We start from the raw sequence: 18,898 nt of genomic DNA on the forward strand, positions 1-18,898 counted from the left end.
GCGTATGATGTCACCTAGCGGCAGCATGTAAATACTAAAGAGTGCAGGGCCAAGAACCGAACCCTGGGGAACTCCGCACGTTACCTTAACATAGTCCGAGGTCACATTGTTATGGGAGACACACTGCATCCTGTCAGTAAGATAAGAGTTAAACCAAGACAAGGCTAAGTCTGTCATCCCAATACGCGTTTTGATACGCTCTAATAAAATATTATGATCAACAGTATCGAAAGCGGCGCTAAGATCAAGAAGCAGCAACATAGATGAAGCATCAGAATCCATCGTTAGCAATAGATCATTAGTCATTTTTGCGAGGGCTGTCTCCGTAGAGTGATTTGCCCTGAAACCGGACTGAAAAGGTTCACAGAGATTGTTAGACGCTAAGTGTTCATTTAGCTGCTGTGCTACAATTTTTTCGAGGATTTTCGAGATAAACGGAAGGTGGCACACCGGCCGGTAGTTTACCAGGAGATCAGGATCGAGGTTAGGTCTTTTGAGTAGAGGATGAATAACCGCTTTTTTGAATGCTAGGGGAACAGTGCCAGAGGAAAGTGATACGTTTATAATATTTAACACTGATGGACCTAGTAATACAAAAAGCTCCTTGATAAGTTTCCCAGGAATTGGGTCAAGTAAACATGTTGTTTGTTTTGTCCCATTTACACATTTTAACAATTCCTCCAATGTTATTTCATCAAAGAGAGAGAAACTATTTTATAGGGCGGTATCCGTCGTATATACAGTCGTATTTGTGTTAATAGAACCCAGTTGTAGCTGAGATGCATTGTCTTTAATCTCTTTTCTAATGACTTCAATTTTCTTATTAAAGAAATTCATAAAGTCATCTGCTGAGTGGGTGGAGCTACTGGGAGGAGTCCCTTGTTGGGTTAGCGATGCTACTGTACTAAACAGAAATTTAGGATCATTTTTGTTGAGGTGGATGAGATTTGAGTAATATTTAGCTTTAGCTGAGGTAAGCATGCGTTTATAAGTTATTAAACTATCACACCATGCTTGATGGAAAACCTCAAGTTTAGTCGCACGCCATTTGCGTTCCAGCTTTCTACATGATCATTTCTGGGCTTTAGTTTCTTCTGTAAACCATGGGGTACGCCTTTTAGGGGCCCTTTTTAGCTTTAGCGGTGCTACAATATCAATGGTGTCGCGCAGGGCGTCATTAAAGTTGTTAGTGAGGTTATCAATAGAGCCCACATAATTTGGGAATGGTGCCATTACCGAAGGCAGTAGGTCAGTAAGAGTCGTCGTTGTGGCAGCATTCATGTTGCGGCTGCTATAGTAGTTATTATTATTATTATTAGTTTGTTGACAATGAGTCAGAACTTCGAATTTTATAAGGTAATGATCGGACATTACTTTAGTGTACGGGAGTATCGTAACTTTAGAGGTGGTGACACCCCTGACAAGCACTAGATCTATCGTATTACCGTTGCGATGCAAGGGTTCATTTATTATTTGTGTAAGACCACAGCTATCAATTATAGTCTGGAGCGCCACGCATGGAGGGTCCGATGGGGTATTCATATGGATATTAAAGTCCCCCATTATGATTATATTGTCGGCGTGCGTCACTAGATCAGCAACAAACTCTGAGAATTCACTGATGAAGTCCGAATAGGGCCCAGGGGGGCGGTAGATAACAGCCAGGTGGAGAGGCAGCGGTGTGACAAACCTCAAAGTGAGCACCTCAAACGAGTTATATTTATTATTTAGGTTAGGTGTAAGATTATAGTTTTCTTTGTATATTAGTGCGACACCCCCTCCCCTTTTAAGAGGTCGGGCAACATGTGTATTGGTATAGTTAGGAGGAGATGCCTCATTTAGCGCAAAAAAATCGTCTGGTTTGAGCCAGGTCTCGGCGAGACCAACGACGTCAAGTTTGTTGTCTCTAATGACTTCATTAACTAATAATGTTTTGGAAGATAATGATCTTATGTTTAAAAAGCCCATATTATAGGTAGTGGGCTGTTTTGAGGATTGTTTGTTGAAATTATCCGAAGTAGCAATATTAATAATGTTGCGTTTATTATGTGTATTGCACTTTAAATAGTTTCGACCATATCTAGGAATTGATACGACGGGGATATTCAGATTGTTTGCTTGATGTTGCGATAAACTGAACGCATCATAGTTAGCTACCTCAGTACAATGTATGTCTGCCTCTGACACGGTCACAAAAGAAAAAACATTATGTGAGTTGTGTTTTATTCTAAGATAATTGCTATGTGTGCAGGGATTATCCAGCCTGACGCCGGCTAGTTCTAGTTTGAATGGCTTCTTACCCGGAGACTCCACGCTTCTTTGGTTAGCTTTTCTCTTTGTTGTTAGCCCAGCTCGGCATCCCCGCTTCTGCTTCCGCTCGCACCGCTTATGTCGTCTCCATTGGCGGTCACCGCTAGCACTTGACTCCGCTGCTACAAAGGCCGCTCGATGTAGCCCACGAAGTATTCCCATGCTAGCGAGGAGGTCCACCGTACATGCATCTTTCAGTCTATAACGACCCGATCCATCCACATCCAGAATTGTCTGTCGGTCGTATGTGATCACAGAGTGTTCACGCTTTGAGCCAGCCATGAAATTGACAGAAATGACGGGTGTTTTTTGCCAAATCGCTCTACACTCCCAAGAGCGTTAGCATAGCCGCAGCATACCATGCGCCGCCATCTTGCCTTACATGCCATCTTGCCTTACATGCCTGGCATTCACGCAAAGGAGCTCAATTCTTCCATTTACGGAAGATGGAAGCCACTGTGCTAATTGGGACCTTCAAGGCAGCAGATATTTGTCTGTACCCTTCCCAAGATTTGTGCCTCGGGACAATCTATCGCAGAAGTCTAAAGAGACTACTCCTTGAACTTTATTCTTGGTTTGTGCTCTGCCACGCACTGTCAAATGTGGGACCTCATATAGACAGGTGTGTGGCTTTCCAAATCATATCCAACCACATGAATTTACCACAGGTGGACTCCAATTAAGCTGTAGGAACATCTCAAAGATGATCAGTTGAAACAGGATGCCCTTAAGCTAACTTCAGAGCTTCATGGCAAAAGCTGTGAATACTTATGTACATGGAATGGGCGAACACTGCCCAAAGATAGGTGTGTCATGCTTGTGGCATCGTATTCAAAAAGACTTGAGGCTGTAATTGTGGCTAAAGGCGCATCAACAAAGTATTGAGCAAAGGCTTAAATACTTACGGTATTTACAGTACATGTGATTTTTTATTTATTTTGTTATATATTTGCGAACATTTCTAAAAGACGTTTTCACATTGTCATTCTGGGGTATTGTGTGTAGAATTTTGAAGACAAAAATAAATGTATTCCATTTTGGAATAAGGCTGTAACATAACAAAATGTGGAAAAAGTGAAGCACAGTCAATACTTTCTGGATGCACTGTATGCCATAGATACAGTATGAATGAGTAAATAGATAACACACGTCTTTGAGTTGCAGGTTTATGGCAACGGGGGCAAATTTTTTGAACATTCTATGGTTTCGGAAGACAAGAACATTACATTGAGGATGCCTGCTCGCCATACAGGGACATTTATCAATTAGCAGGCGTTTACGGTTCTCATGTATCTAGTCTTCCATATGTAAATCAATGCTGTGCACACAAACATCCAAAAACCAGAAATTACGCAGTAGCCAAAATGAGTTGTAGCCAAAGGAGGAACCGTTTCATACATATTATTGACAACAAAATATAATACATTTCTAATATATAATACACAATAAATCAACTATGTAATATTGATATATAATATATTAATCAAATATGCATAAAAAAGCAGTTTATAATTGAATCTCAGTCCCTGAATCACTTGAATCATTTTTTAATCGAATCATCCATCCATCCATCCATCCATCCATCCATCCATCTTCTTCCGCTTATCCGAGGTCGGGTCGCGGGGGCAGCAGCATGAGGTGCTCAAATATTCCCACCTCTATTAAACTATCTTTGACCGACGTTGGATTGCCTTTAGCATAAAAAATGGATCAAAGTGGCCTGGGAATCCTTCATTTTTGATTTTGGATAAAGTCATATTTAGATCACACAACACAAGCTGTCTGGGTCAAAAATGAATTGTCCTGTCATCTTGCTAATGACTTAGATGTGCCCCAGGGTTCAATCCTGTGGCCACTTTTATTGAGTCTTTATTGAGCTGACCTGCCATCTGTGTGCTCTGAATGTGAAGTAAAAATGTACGCAGAAGATGATACTGTGGTCTATGTACATGGGAAAAACAAGGAGGAAGTCGCAAAAAATCTTTCTGAAACTCTGGAGTTTCTAAATGTCTGTACAACTGATGTTTACATTTAAATGTTAAAAGGACAGTGTGTATGTTTTTCACTAAGAGGAAATCAGATTTACCAGATGTATTTTGCAGGGGGAAATATCTGTGTTGTAACTGTGTATAAATACTTGGAAATAATTTTAGATTCACAATTTACAGTAAAAAAGCACATCAAGAAAGGCTGAACTAAATTGATAATGTTAGGTATATCAGAGTTTAAATACAAAAGCTGCTAAAATATTTTGTTAAACCATGATAATTCCACATCTGTCGTGCTGTTTTCAGGGCTGTAAGACAACACTGAAATTGATCTATTTTGTCTATAAACAGGCTCTGAAAGTCCTGGACATGAAACCTTTTCGTTATCACCACCATATTGGACAAATATAAACTACTGGATTGAGAACATTTTGTAAAATTTCATTATGCTGATCTGGTTTTTAGAATCTTACGTGATTTGGCCCCACCACCACTTTCTGATTTTGTACATCACAGCAAAAGGCAAACTAGATCCGCTTCCTCAAACAACCTGATAGTTCCCCTCAGGAAAAGTGCCTTCAGCCAGTCGGCTTTCTCAGTGGGGGCAGTCCAGTTTTGGAACAATATCCTTTCTCATATACGCTATGTTGATACATTAAGGTAATTCAAAAATATGATAAAATCATGGTTACTTGAGAATCAAACTTGTGTACATCATCATTAATTCATTTTATGTTTTGCTGCTTTGTGCTACCTGCCTGCTACCTGCCTGCTACAAATGCAACTATTCTCGTGTGTAATTGTTTATGGTGCTGTTGAAGCTTAATGTATAGTGCTTGTGCTGAATGTTTGTGTGAGATATTTATCAAAGTTTTACTATTTTAAGTAGACTACTAATGAGTGTTGTTTTTATCTGATATTGTTTGCTGCTGGTCATCTACATATTGCCCAGGGATTATTGTTGGAAACTAGCTTTGTAATTTAAACTTGCGCATTTACAGAAATGTTGATCAATGTGTGTTGTCCCTGTTCAAATAAACTAATAAAATGAAAAATCAAACACATTTGTCCTCATGCTGCTGTCAATGGAAACGTTTGGACAACCCTGGCTTAATACACATTGTATTTAAGTAAGGGACAAATAAGGTAACAATTATTTTTTGGTGGTCAAAATAGTTTACCGTATTTTTCGGACTATAAGTCGCAGTTTTTTTCATAGTTTGGCCGGGGTTGCGTCTTATACTCAGGAGCGACTTATGTGTGAAATTATTAACACATTACCGTACAATATCAAATAATATTATTTAGCTCATTCACGTAAGAGACTAGACGTATAAGATTTCATGGGATTTAGCGATTAGAAGTGACAGATTGTTTGGTAAACGTATAGCATGTTCTATATGTTATAGTTATTTGAATGACTCTTACCATAATATGTTACGTTAACATACCAGGCACGTTCTCAGTTGGTTATTTATGCGTCTTATAACGTACACTTATTCAGCCTGTTGTTCACTATTCTTTATTTATTTTAAATTGCCTTTCAAATGTCTATTCTTGGTGTTGGGTTTTATCAAATAAATTTCCCCAAAAAATGCGACTTATATATATTTTTTTCCTTCTTTATTATGCATTTTTGGCAAGTGCAACTTATACTCCGGTGCGACTTATACTCTGAAAAATACGGTAATAATAATAGTTTAAAGTTTATCATCTATAATTAATTACATACAATTATACACAACATACAGTACATTGGAATATATTATAAATATAAAATAAAATATCCCAAATAATATCTTTTATCATTAATTATAATAAAGGGGTTATCTAACTAGGGTTACAAAAAACTTGTTTTTAATTTTTTCCCCCCAGTTGATGAGTGTTTATATATATACTAAAAGGACATTTTATTTCATTAGGTACACAAACTACTGAGACTAAGAGCAGTAGCAAACCAAATATTAAGAATGTCAAAAAAGTATTAATTCAAAAATATGTTTGTTTTTACTATTTTTTATGTTGTTCCTGTCTCTGAATAGTATACAAAACATCCCTAATTTTTTTTTAGTAAAAATAATCCAACAGCACTAATCACAAAATGAGCATTGTTATCTTCTTAAAGCCAGAATTACTCTCTTGCTCCTGTTCTTCAATAGGACCTCATTTAATTTTAACGGTGTGAGTAATGAAGGCTGTGGTTGACTGTTTTGGATGTCTGAACAGTCTGGCTGGAATTAGAAGTGCATCCCTATTCAGCCTAGTGTTGACTGAACATCCTGCACATGAGTCCGCATGTTTGAGTTTGAGTTTGAGTTTGAGTTTATTTCGAACATGCAAGCATACAACATGATACATCACAATTTCCAGTTTCTCTTTTTTTTGGCATGTAGAGCCAATGAAGCCACGAGGGAGGCTGTGTGTGTGCGTGTGCGTTCTAGTCTCTCTTGATGTCCAAGACAAATCACCACTGGTGCTGCTGTCACTGCGAACCTTGACCAAGACAAACAGGCTTGTTTTAAAATAAGTACCTGCAGCCTCACAGCGTTTCCAGCTCATCCACACTGAGTCATATCCATATGTCCTCACATGCTGGAACATATTTCCCTTCACAGGTCACAGGCCTGAAGTTGGAGTCCAACACTCCACACAGGGGACTCACTTTTCACCCCCTTCAACCTTGTCTGTATTCTCTCTCCTGCCGCACACACAAACACACACGCGCACACACGCGCACACACACACACGCGTGCACACACACACACACACACACGCACACACACACACACACTTAGTATCTGAATATTTACCACATTGCACACCAGTTCTATTATAGCAAAAATGCTGTGAGTGCAATAAAAGGGGCGACTGGATGAGTATACCAGGTTGGAGGGATACAAGCTGTGTGTGTGCAAGCTTTGGCCATCAATGTGTCTGAACAAGCATGCACAAAACCTCTAGCTGAATATGCAAACTGCTTCTAAGTGTCAGCATTATTTCCTTGCTTTTACTTAAAAGCACATTGCATTCTGGGAGTTGTTGTTGGTCTGAACAGGCAAGGCTGTGTATTTGTTTGCGCCTGTGGGACTGTAGTTCCTCACTCAAGACCTATTTGCGTTTGTGGCCTTTCCAGTATTGGTCCACCTCGAGTGGCACACACACTTATGCACACCCACTTCTAAACCCCACAATTTAAAACTGTGTTTAGATTGCTGAAAGAAGTAGCACATCAGCACTTCACTGACTACACATCACAATAAATATATGTCAAATGTTTCTTTAAAACATGTTGATGTCTTGATAAAACAAACTGGTGTAATTACTTGGAACATACAAACTTATGACGATACAGGTTCAAATGAAGGTTACTGTTCGGGTGAAACAACATTGAGCAAGCTCCACACCTGCAAACCCAAAAATATGTTTTGCTCCTGTCACCCAATAAAAACCGACCATTCTCAGTATATAGGCGGGTTTCAGTAGCAGTCAGTTGTAGTGAATACGGCAGGAGGCTGAGGCTGACTGATGAATGACTTGCAATTCGGCGAAGACTGGACAAGTGGCGTCCTAGATTGATTGGCCCAAAGGGGGCTGTCGGCGGGGGAAGCACTTCCTGTGTGTGTTAATGGACGCTGCTGCAGAGGCACTGTGGCGGCTTGTGGGAGCACTATGGTGGCGCTTGCTAGCTTTCATTCGCTTTCAGTTTCGCAGTTAAATTCAATGAGAGTCACAATGACTTCTTAACTATCTACACCAAAACAGCGACATGCGTGTCTAAATACCAAAAATAATACTTATAGTGAGTTGTTTTAACACCCTTATGTGCTATTCCAGGTCTGGAATGCAAACAAGCCTGTCCCAGAAGTTGCACAGATAATTATGCACTTCCAATTGTATACTCTTCTTAGTATCATTAGAGATGTCCCGATCATGGGATCGGATTGGCTTTTTTAACTGAACGGCAAATGGGCTGGTGACCTGCCAAGCCCAGCCAATCTTTACCACAACTGTGTCCCAGTGTTTACATGCCTAAAATTGTAATCCCGTGAAAGATTCCTTCAAAGGGATGCACGCTCAGGGAGACACAATTACATTTCCATATTCTTGTTACACACAAGCAGGACGTGTGTGTGTGAATTCCAGGAAGCAGTGTCTTGCCAGAACACGGCTCAAATTTGAGAGCAAGCTGCCATGAGCGCACGAGTCGTCTATAAGCCGCTTCTAAGATACTAATCCTCACCACTATGGCGAAACTACGTTTCTACCAAGTATCATTATTATGACTCCCGCCATCAGTGTGTGAATGTGTGTATGAATGGGTGAATGTGGAAATAGTGTCAGAGTGATCTACAAGTATAATCCATTTTCCATTTGAGTGCAAAACCCAAATGATTTTAATGGGTAACAAAAGTTTTTTTTGCTTTCGTTTATCTATTGTGTATTAGCCACTTTATTTTGTTAAGAAAATTGTATGTAGCATTCAATACCAAAAATTTTATATATCATCTGATTAACAACAAATATCAGCAAATTCTAAATTTGATAAGAAAAGCTTCATAAAATGTAATATTGTGTTAACTTTAGTTACCTTCAATAAAAAAAATTCCAGTTTTATAATCAAAGAATTGGATCGAGGGCCAAAAATGTTGATTGGGACATCTCTACCTTTTATAGATATTTAATCAGTTTGCGACAAAAAATGAAACAGAAATATATTTTATGAGGTAAAATGAATTAGCTGACGCAAATTTCTGTATAATGCACAGAGCATACGGTGGAACCTCATTTTTGTTGTTTTGTAATCCGTTCCAAATCGTCTGACAAAGACCGCTAAGCACAAAAAACTAATTTACAATAAGCTAATTTTCCCGTAAGAAATAATGGAAATCCAATTATTCCGTTACATACACACACAAATATCAATACAACACACATTTTAGAGGTAATAATCATATTTTTACATTAAAAAAACTATGTAAAATTCATATAAATTTTACATTCAGAAAACAATGTAAAATTCATATAAATTATGAGGTCTCTTTTACTTTGACGATTCTTGTTGGCGAAGACAGTGATGAGGCAAGGGGAGAGCCTTGCAGACGCAGTCTTTGTACTTTTCTTTCTTGAGTTTCTTACCTTCTCAAAGCGCTGGCACTCACAACTTTATTATTATAGAAAAGACTACACAGTCACCAACACGTGGAATTCTTTGTTTGAGCACTCGATTCTGTAGAATAATTTGCGGGTAAACAAACTAATTTGTTATGCGCAATGTTTGACCATAATAGATGGTATACAAAAATTAGGGCTATCGTAGGCCGATGTTTTTCATCAAAAACTAAATTGGGCGAAAAGAGGGGCCATACAAAAACTTTGTCATCATTGCATTTCATTTTAACCAACGTTTTCTTTGTGCAATAATTTAAAAAAATGTGCTTGTGTTTTGAGTGTGTAATAAAACTTGTACCCGAGTCTTCCCAGCTGCTCCAGTTCAGGCACCGGTGGTCCAAATGTTTCAATTTGGAGGGGGCTGTAGTGGTAAAGAGCTTCTTCTAACTTGGGTACAGCTTGTAGAGATACCGTCTGACGCTGTGGAAAAAAACAGACGGAGAAAAGAGAGCAAAACACATTTAACACTTGACTATAATCTTCATTGGTATGCAGTGTAAATTATGTCACAACCCTAATTACACAACATGAAAAAACGAACTATTAGGGCTTAATGTCAATCAAGTTCTTGACAGACTGGTTTATATACAGCATATGACTTTTTGACATTTGTACTTTCCGATGGAAAGAAGCCAAGCATACATGGGACATATTTTATAAAAATATTACAGATTTGGTAACAAACATTAAAACAAATAATCTTAATTGAATTTAATCTCAGAGTTTATTGACACTTTCAAAGAGGCATTAATGTTGGGGTACTTGTGTCACCAGGCAGAATTCAAATTGCACCCCCAACTCTGCATAATCGCGCAAGAGAGCTGTACGTTCACACGCAAAGGTTGTTGACAGTGTGAAGTTGCATTGAAGGATCCCCTAGTTTGTATTATGTTGCAGACAGTCTGTAACACATGTCATCACGCAAAAGGATACACACAAAATATTGGAAAATGGAACCTGTCTAGAAGGAAAACAGCCACTTGAGAGTCCAAAGTTAATCTAACACTGTCCCTCCATCTTGAATACGCCGGACCAATATTTATTCGAATTTTGGCTATTTTTTGTTTTTTTTTAGATGCACAGTGTGTTTCTTTTCTTCCTCTGATTTCATCTATTGGTTTTTATTTAGCAGTAAAAGCAAGCGCACAATCTTTCCAGGTGGGTGTTCGGCATCGATGCTTTACTGCAAACAAGTTTGTGCCGTGAGGAGACTCCTTTGTTAGTTTGTCTTCCAGGGTTTTATTGACTAAAATATTTAATTATAAGGCACAAACAGCACACAGACGTACATTTTTTTCAGAAATTATTACTGTTACGATATACTGTATGATGCTGATATGTATTTTTTGTTGAATAATATAACTTAGGTACCCTAGCTTTAGTTAATTAGGCAACATGTTGAATTATTGTGGTTGTTGTGTGCATTGGTGTAAAATTTCACATTATTATTACTTTTTCCAGTTTTTGTAGCTAAATTAGGTAACCCAAAACAAATTTACACAACTCTGTATGATGCAGCAATATTTTCATTGTAAAGCCAGATATAGCAACTTTACCTAATGTGGGCATCAGGACACGGACAAATAACAACAATCGATGAAAATACGGTTTTTCTGTGTTTCTAACTTTACATGTGGCTGTTTGCCAAGGGAAGGTGACCAATCTAATCCAAGAGGGCACGGATGGCAGATAGTAAATACAACTTTGCAGCAAAGTTGAATGTAGAGCTCTGGGACAGACATACCCACGTAAAATCAAAACACCAAATTGGTAGGACAAAAAAACGTCAGTGGATTACAGACAAAACATGCTAGAAGCGAGCAAAAAACGGAGCCCTCAGAGCTCTTGAACAAAGGATTCTGTCTGTGTAGTGAACACTTCCCAATGGACTGGACTTTCACATGAAGTCAGGACCCGGGGTATATCACTCCTTATGCATCAGTCGGTGACGTCCCTACGCCCTGACGTGTCTACGTGCAAGAGGATCCCCTCCTGGCCCCACTATGGACTGGACTCTCACACTATTAACCGTATCCACTCGGCATCCACTGCACTGGTCACCCAGGGGCGGGGGTCCCTACATCTGCGGTACGTTCCAAGGTTTCTTGTTGTTCCCATTGGGTTGAGTTTTTTCTTGCCCTGATGTGGGATCTGAGCAGAGGATGTCGTTGTGGCTTGTGCAGCCCTTTGAGACATTTGTGATTAAGGGCTATATAAGTAAACTTTGATTGATTGATTGATTAGAGTTGTCCCGATATTAATACTTTGGTACCGGTACCAAAATGTATTTCGATACAAAAAAAATGGGGACCACAAAGAAATATCATTATTGGCTTAATTTTAAAGATAACATTTTTTTTTAAAGTCATTAAACATACTCTGCTTTTCTTATTGCACTCATATACAATTGTGAATTGTTCTTTATTACATAGAGCCTGCCATAATCTAGAATTAAGTTAGGTTAGAATAGAAAGCTTTATTGACATTGTATTGAATGCTTCATGGTTGAGGTTTGCCACTCTTGGTCTGTGCTTTTATAGGAATAAAATCATTAGTAAATAAAAAAAAACAATATGACTAAAAGTGTCTATGAATGTTCTCATTCATCCAGGTCATTGTAATCTCAGAACATTCAATCGATCGCAACTGGACTGTTTGGTTTGTTTGAGAAGACGTTTTGCCTCTCATCCGAGTAGGCTTAATCAGTTCATGCTCATAGACTTAGATTGGTCACATCAAGTCCTTAGACTTAAATTGGTCAGATCTAGTCTAGCGGCTGGTGCCAATATCTCAGTAGGCTTCATCAGTTTATGCTCATACACTTAGATTGGGTCTGATCTAGTCTTAGACTTAGATTGGTCATAACTAGTCTAGCGGCTAGTGCCAAATCCCCAGATATCTATACTCAAAAACCAGGAGAGCGTGCCAGGGCAAGGATGGTTTGGCCCTACTGTAGTGAGAAAAACAACTGTTTTGATGCAAACGAGCAATCCTACTTTCAAAGCCAACGACAGTCATTGAAGTGTAATTTTCCCTCGTTAGCATTGAGGTATTGTGTGGCAGAACAATTTCTGTGGATCGACTACCATCAGTCCAAAAAAGTCGGAATCCCCCACCTAAGCGCATTTATTCAGTTGTAAACAAATGACACAAATGGCATTCTGGTCACAGAAGGTAACCAGAATGCCATTTGTCATTTGTTTCTAACTCCTGTTATTTGTTGGAGGCTAAATTGCAGTCTTTTAGGAATGGTTGAAAGGACAGTGTTGTATGAGGAAGACAGGTGGTGTCGCAGACCACCTCCTCTGTTCAGGGATGGTTCTTCAACCTTGACATAGATGGCTTCCCTCACTCCTCTTTCATACCATCTGTCCTCCCTGTACAGAATCTGTACATTTTTGTTCTCAAAGGAGTGCTTTTTTTCCCTTAGGTGCAAGTAGACAGCTGAGTCTTGGCCTGAAGAGTTTGCCTGTCTATGCTGTGCCATGCGTCAGCTTTGGGGTTGTTTTGTTTCTCCATTATATGAATCAGTGCATTCATCATTACAATGGATAGCATACACCAGAATGTTTTTGTTGGTGTGGGATATCCGGTCTTTAGAATGCACCAGTCTCCGTCTCAGGGTGTTGCCTGGTTTGAAGTGTACTGGGATGTTGTGTTGGATAAAAATTCTTCTGAGTTTCTCAGACAGACCTGATACATATGGGATGACAATACTGTATGTTTTGTTGTATCTGGAAGTGGATGCACTTTTTACAAAACGACCAGCTGGGGTAACCACAGGTTTTGAGAGCTTCCCTCAAATGGATATGCTATTTCTCTTTGGCCTGTGGACTGGTAGGAATATTATCAGCTCTTTGTTGTAGGGTTTTGATAACGCCCAGTTTGTGTTCCAGTGGGTGGTGTGAGTCAAAAACTAGGTATTGATCAGTACGTGTGGGTTTTCGGTAAACCCTGACATGGAGCCCCATGTTTTCTCCAATGTGGACATCCAAAAAAGTGATGCAGAGTCTGCATCACTGCAGACGCGGCATCAGTCCGTCGTGGTGAAAAAGGAGCTGAGCCGGAAGGCAAAGCTATCAATTTAGCGGTCGACCTACGTCCCTATCCTCACCAATGGTCATGAGCTTTGGGTTATGACCGAAAGATCACGGGTACAAGCGGATGAAATTAGTTTCCTCCGTTGGGTGGCGGGGCTCTCTCTTAGAGATAGGGTGAGAACCTCTGTCATTCGTAAGGAGCTCAGAGTAAAGCCGCTGCTGGGGAGGTGTTTAAGGCGCATCCGACCGGTAGGAGACCATAGGGTAGACCCAGAACACGGTGGAGAGACTATGTCTCCTAGCTGACCTGGGAACGCCTCTGGATCCCCCGGGAAGAGCTGGACTAAGTAGCTGGGGAGAGGGAAGTCTGGGCTTATTTGCTTAGGCTGCTGCCCCCATGACCCGACTTCAGATAAGCAGAAAAAGATGGATGGATGGATCGATAGATGGCTGTAGATATAGTACCTAAATAGTGAGTAGATATACTGTTCAATGAATAAAACCTGAAGAACAGACTTTACATTGTACACTACTTTACTGTACATTGGAAATAAAATGCCTACTCCCCAAAATACGGTAGTGAAGGGGAACAAACCAGCAGTCAGTAAATGTGAGGTAATGGCAAAGGATGGAGAAAAAAATCACAGCCAGAAAGAGTGTGGCACTCAAGTGTGGCAAATATTCATCCACTGACTCTCCAAGGCGTAAGACCTTTATTGTCAACTTTATTTAAGCCGTTTTGATACAAATTTCTAAAAAAGTTGAGGTTTCACAGTTTCCTGAACATTACATGAGAAATATGATACTACTCAAGGCCATTGCACAGTTGTTCAAATTGTAAGAGTTCTTCCATCAAAAGGGGAATTTCCACAACAAGTGACACCCACTTTGTCTCAACATGAAAGTAATCAGACTTAGAAGACAAATTATAAAGACGATGCCTAAAACAAGATTATAGGTAGTGGCAGAGGAACTGAAAAGACAAAAGGAAGACAAAAAGATGAGAGAAAAAGGAAGTTCAGCGTGAGCAGTATAAACAAGACTGCTCAGAGGGGAGTTAATGAAAACCAAACTAAATGAGTAACATGTGCCCCCACTCCCTCACACTCACACACACAGGCACTCAACCACACACACGCGCACACACGCTTCAGCCTATACACAAGTAAAGCCGCCTAAGCTCCACTGGAAGTTACTAAAGCACTGAGGATGCACACTGAGACAGCGTGAATGCAGAGTAACTCAACCAAACACAACAAGATTATCCTAAACAAACACATGTGTGCACACACTCTGTTACACAAACTATTCCTAATAGTTTGCTGCTCTTTCATGTCTCTGGTTGAGTAAATTCATTAAAACTAGGGCTGTCAAAATTAACACGATAGCGTGTTAACTATGAATTCCTTTAACAGCATTAATTTTCTTAACGTGCGATTGACGCGCATGACTCCTGACTCTTTTATTTCCGTAACACGGGGAAACGTAATGGCGTCTAGTTACTGTTGAGCCACAAGCAGGAAAATAGCGAGCAGAAATGCACAAAGAAAAGGGTACAATATGAAAATTCGATGTCCAATGCTACGACAAGTTGTTTTGCTGACAAGACAAGACTATTTAATCTTCAATCACCGTGAGACGACGTCACTGGAGCAAATGCGGGGTTGGTGTGATTTGCCGCTTGCAGAGAGAAGCTTCCTTTCGGTTAGGTTAGGACATTGTCATGCAACAAAACAATCATGAATAACTTGTACAACATGTAATGTACAGAATATCAGAAGCATTTATTATACAGTATTCAGGTATAAATATCACATTTTACATAACCAAACATCTTTGAAAATCAAACCATGATCATAATCCACATTCAGTGGTATTAATGCATGGAACTGGTATCTAAATATAGAAGTGTAACTCCTACTCTGATTGCAAGTGCTCCAACAGCAGGAATACAAATTCTGTATTCCTACAAAATACAAAATCTGGCAAGACACCAATGCACTGCAGGTAATGTTCTACTCTCATTAAAAGTGTGCTTATGTCCTTTTTGTGTTGAGCTTTTTAATTATTTATTGTTATTATTTAATTACTTATTGTCCAGTCATAGTAATAAAAACTTGAAAATTATCTGTCTCGGATACACTTTAATAAAAAATTATGTTTATCTGCGATTAATCGCTATTCATTTTGAGTGAACTATGAACAAACTGCGCTTAAACACGATTATTATTTTAATCGTTTGAAAGCCCTAATTTAAACTAAGTCAAAATTGATGACAAGACAGCATTAAGCAAAGCACAGTCGGTTTAAAATGCTTTCAATATAAACTATTTGTTAGCTCCTCCAAAGTAACCCACATTTTAAAACACCTTATTTGACTGATCGTTATGAATTTAGTTGTTTATGTGTAATTGATTGAGTGATCAAACATGTCTTAAAGAAAGCAACAGAGGCAAAATTGAGTGCACCATTCTGTTTGAACCTGTTTATGACAGTCTCAACTAGACTCCAGCCTGAGTAAGAACATGTCAGCTATGGGGTGTTCGATGTAGCTGAAGCGGACCGCCACACAGCTATGACAGCAATAGTGTTTGCAATACCTTTGTTTGTCTTGTTTGGTATCTATGTTATTAGAAAAGCACACTGACACACCCTTTGCAATTTTGCTGTGCTTTTCAGCGTGTTTTGTTTTTCTTGTACAATGACAATAAAAGCTGGCATAGAAACAGGAGTTCAGATCGATCATCAGGGAAAAGAGATTTTCATATCCTCATTATAAAACAGGTTTAAAAATAACTAACAATAACAACCAAGTCAAAAGGTACAGTCCTCTCTGATACAGAACACAAAAACAACACTTACATGATGTTACATCAAATTAACCAATGCCATTTTCTGGATATTATTTTAATCATTTTAATTGTGTTATCCTTAAAAGAACCATCATAATCACATTCAAACAGTCTTCCCTCAGTCTTCAACCTCAAGGTGCTAATGATGGCCAATCCTGTCCCATCATTCATCCAACAACTGTGACACCCCGCCACAGACTAATGAAACACAGGCCTGCCAACCAAAAGGCTGAGAAACTTTCCTTCAATTTCACACTGTTTCATTCTCTCCATCCACCCTCCATCAAACTTTCAGCACTACCTAACTCCCATGCACCAATTGACGCGATGGGATTAAACAGCAGGGAGGTGAAATTGGGAGAGCAACAGGAAAAGTGTCTGTGTGGTGAAGAAAAAAGCTACAGATGCCTACAGAGCCGTAAAGCAGATTCATATGTGACACACAGAATAGCAAGCCTCCACCTCTCGAGACCTTTATTTTGCATTCCTCTGCGGAGTCACCTCTAAACATCCACACTAACAAATGCAGCATAACAAACAGGCACATATTTCTTGCTCAATATAGAGGGAAAATAAGTGCTTTTCCTAGCATATATTGCATGCTTGTAACTCACTGTACCTGTTTGGACTTCATTATAGATAGCCCGTAGTGCTTCAAGTAAAGTATTTCATTGCCACAAATGAATCCACCCCCTAACATTGCATGCAAAAAATGCCATAGTAGTTTTCTAAATGTAGTACAAATCAAGAAGCCTGCAGCTCAATGTCTCTGAACTGTGCTGTCCAGTTTACCTGTACTGCCCAATAAAGACTATTAACACTGCAGGCCACAGTGGCCCAAATCTGATTTTTTCAAAATCAGATTTTTTCCATTTGTATGTAAAGTAAAATGTGATCTTTATCAGACTTCAGTCTAAACGCACACAGGCCCAATGTCACTTGCATGCGCAGTTCGATAAATTCTAAAAAAAAGAAGTTGACCGGAAGTTGTCAAAATAAACTACCTCTTGTAGATGAAGAGTTGACTTATCACTGGCGCTACAAGAAAGTGATTATTTTATTATATATTTTATTTGATATCTAAATCGATGTTTCATAACTTAAGTAACAACCTTTTGAGGCGGCAGCAGCGTAAATCAATAGACACCGCTATTCGACAGAAAACCGAATCCTGTAAATGAACAAGGAAGTTGCTACTACACAAGAAAACGTGGACACAACAGATCAGCGTGTTAGTGGGGCTGTTGTGTCGAAGAAGTAGGCAGATGATGGAAAACAACTGCAATAGGAGGAAAAAAAGAATTACAAAAAAGAAAGTGATCTTGCTGCGCACACAAATGATAACGTAAAACTTGCATATAGGTCGCATTCAGTTCGCATGTTCGTTTAGACTGCAGTCACATGTGAAACGATCAAACTACCTCTTGATGTCGCCAAAATCTAGTGCGAAAAGCACTTTGGAGCGTTTAGACTGGCAAAAAATATCCGCTCTGTCACTTGTGGGCAAAAAAATCTGATTTGGTGTTCAGTGTAAACAGGGCCTAAGACATCTGGCTCAATTGGTCAGACACGGAAGGTAAGACCAAAGTTGATGGTACGTTTATGAGGCAGGGCTCTCGTAAAAGTCACGTCAGTTAGGCCACGTCCACAGGATACTTTTATAATGTGTTAAAACATCTCCATCCACACGTGTGCATTATCAAATACGATTTTTGTCCCCATATAATTTTAGCCAATCAGAAGCATCCATGACATATTTTCCAGAGGCGGTACTGTAGTGAACATGGCCGGTCATGGAAAAAAAAAGGGATATTGGCGCTTTTTTGTCAGTATTGTAAAATTAGTTATGCTTAAAAATACAATAGCTCCTTTAAATAGGTTTAAAGCCAGCAGGCCAGCATTGTTTGCCATTGTACTTTTTGACAGTGGAAATGATGGTGCCAACTGTGACGTCATCAGGCGGAGGACAGGCTGTACCTCTGTGTTCTAGCCGTCCAGACACAATCTTCACCCTGGCCCGCGACATCAAAAATGTGTGTTTTTAGGGACAGAAGTATGTGTTTACATGTGGACAACAGACCAAAACGTATAAGTAAGTATTAGTTTTTTTAAGTATTCGTATTGTGGACATGGCCTTTGAAATGAGAAGTGAATTATATTCTGCAAAACCCACTTTTCTTGCCTGTTGGCACCTGTTTTTGTGTATTTGTGATCCCCATAAGAGCCACAAATGTGAATTCAAACAATGGAGGTGTTGAGGAGAATTTTTTCAAACAATATTGTCTTGCTTCAACCAAGCTGTTTTAGATTTGTCACAACTTGTAATGATTACCAAAATGTGATGTCAGCAGATATCTTCATACATAGTAGACGTTTACCCGAAGTGCTTTACGCGAGTCCGTCAATGTAGTCCAAAGTAGTAGTCACCAAGGTCCTTCTTTTTTCTATCCTCTTGTTTGGGGCAAACTGGCTTGTACATGAACATGCAACCTCCGTTGTTGCCATTTTTAATAAAATGTAGCGTATAGTTCTAACTTAT

General features: G+C 39.3%; 1 protein-coding gene across 2 annotated transcripts in view; it reads right to left on the bottom strand.

The window, feature by feature from the left end:
* The window catches only part of mnat1 (MNAT1 component of CDK activating kinase), a 140,644-nt gene that overhangs the window by 35,160 nt on the left and 86,586 nt on the right, over positions 1 to 18,898 (bottom strand). Inside the window, exons 7-9 of one of the 2 annotated variants that reach the window (XM_062042160.1) lie at positions 9,766 to 9,887; positions 6,961 to 6,996; positions 6,620 to 6,791 (exon numbers count right to left, since the gene is read on the bottom strand). In XM_062042160.1, coding sequence (XP_061898144.1) covers positions 6,656 to 6,791; positions 6,961 to 6,996; positions 9,766 to 9,887 — 294 coding nt within the window. In that variant the 3' untranslated portion in view covers positions 6,620 to 6,655. Of the gene's footprint in view, positions 1 to 6,619; positions 6,792 to 6,960; positions 6,997 to 9,765; positions 9,888 to 18,898 lie in introns of those variants that run through there. The other variant, XM_062042161.1, reaches the window with a different exon arrangement.

This window comes from Entelurus aequoreus, linkage group LG03 (genome assembly GCF_033978785.1).
Source record: "Entelurus aequoreus isolate RoL-2023_Sb linkage group LG03, RoL_Eaeq_v1.1, whole genome shotgun sequence".
Lineage (NCBI taxonomy): Eukaryota > Metazoa > Chordata > Actinopteri > Syngnathiformes > Syngnathidae > Entelurus > Entelurus aequoreus.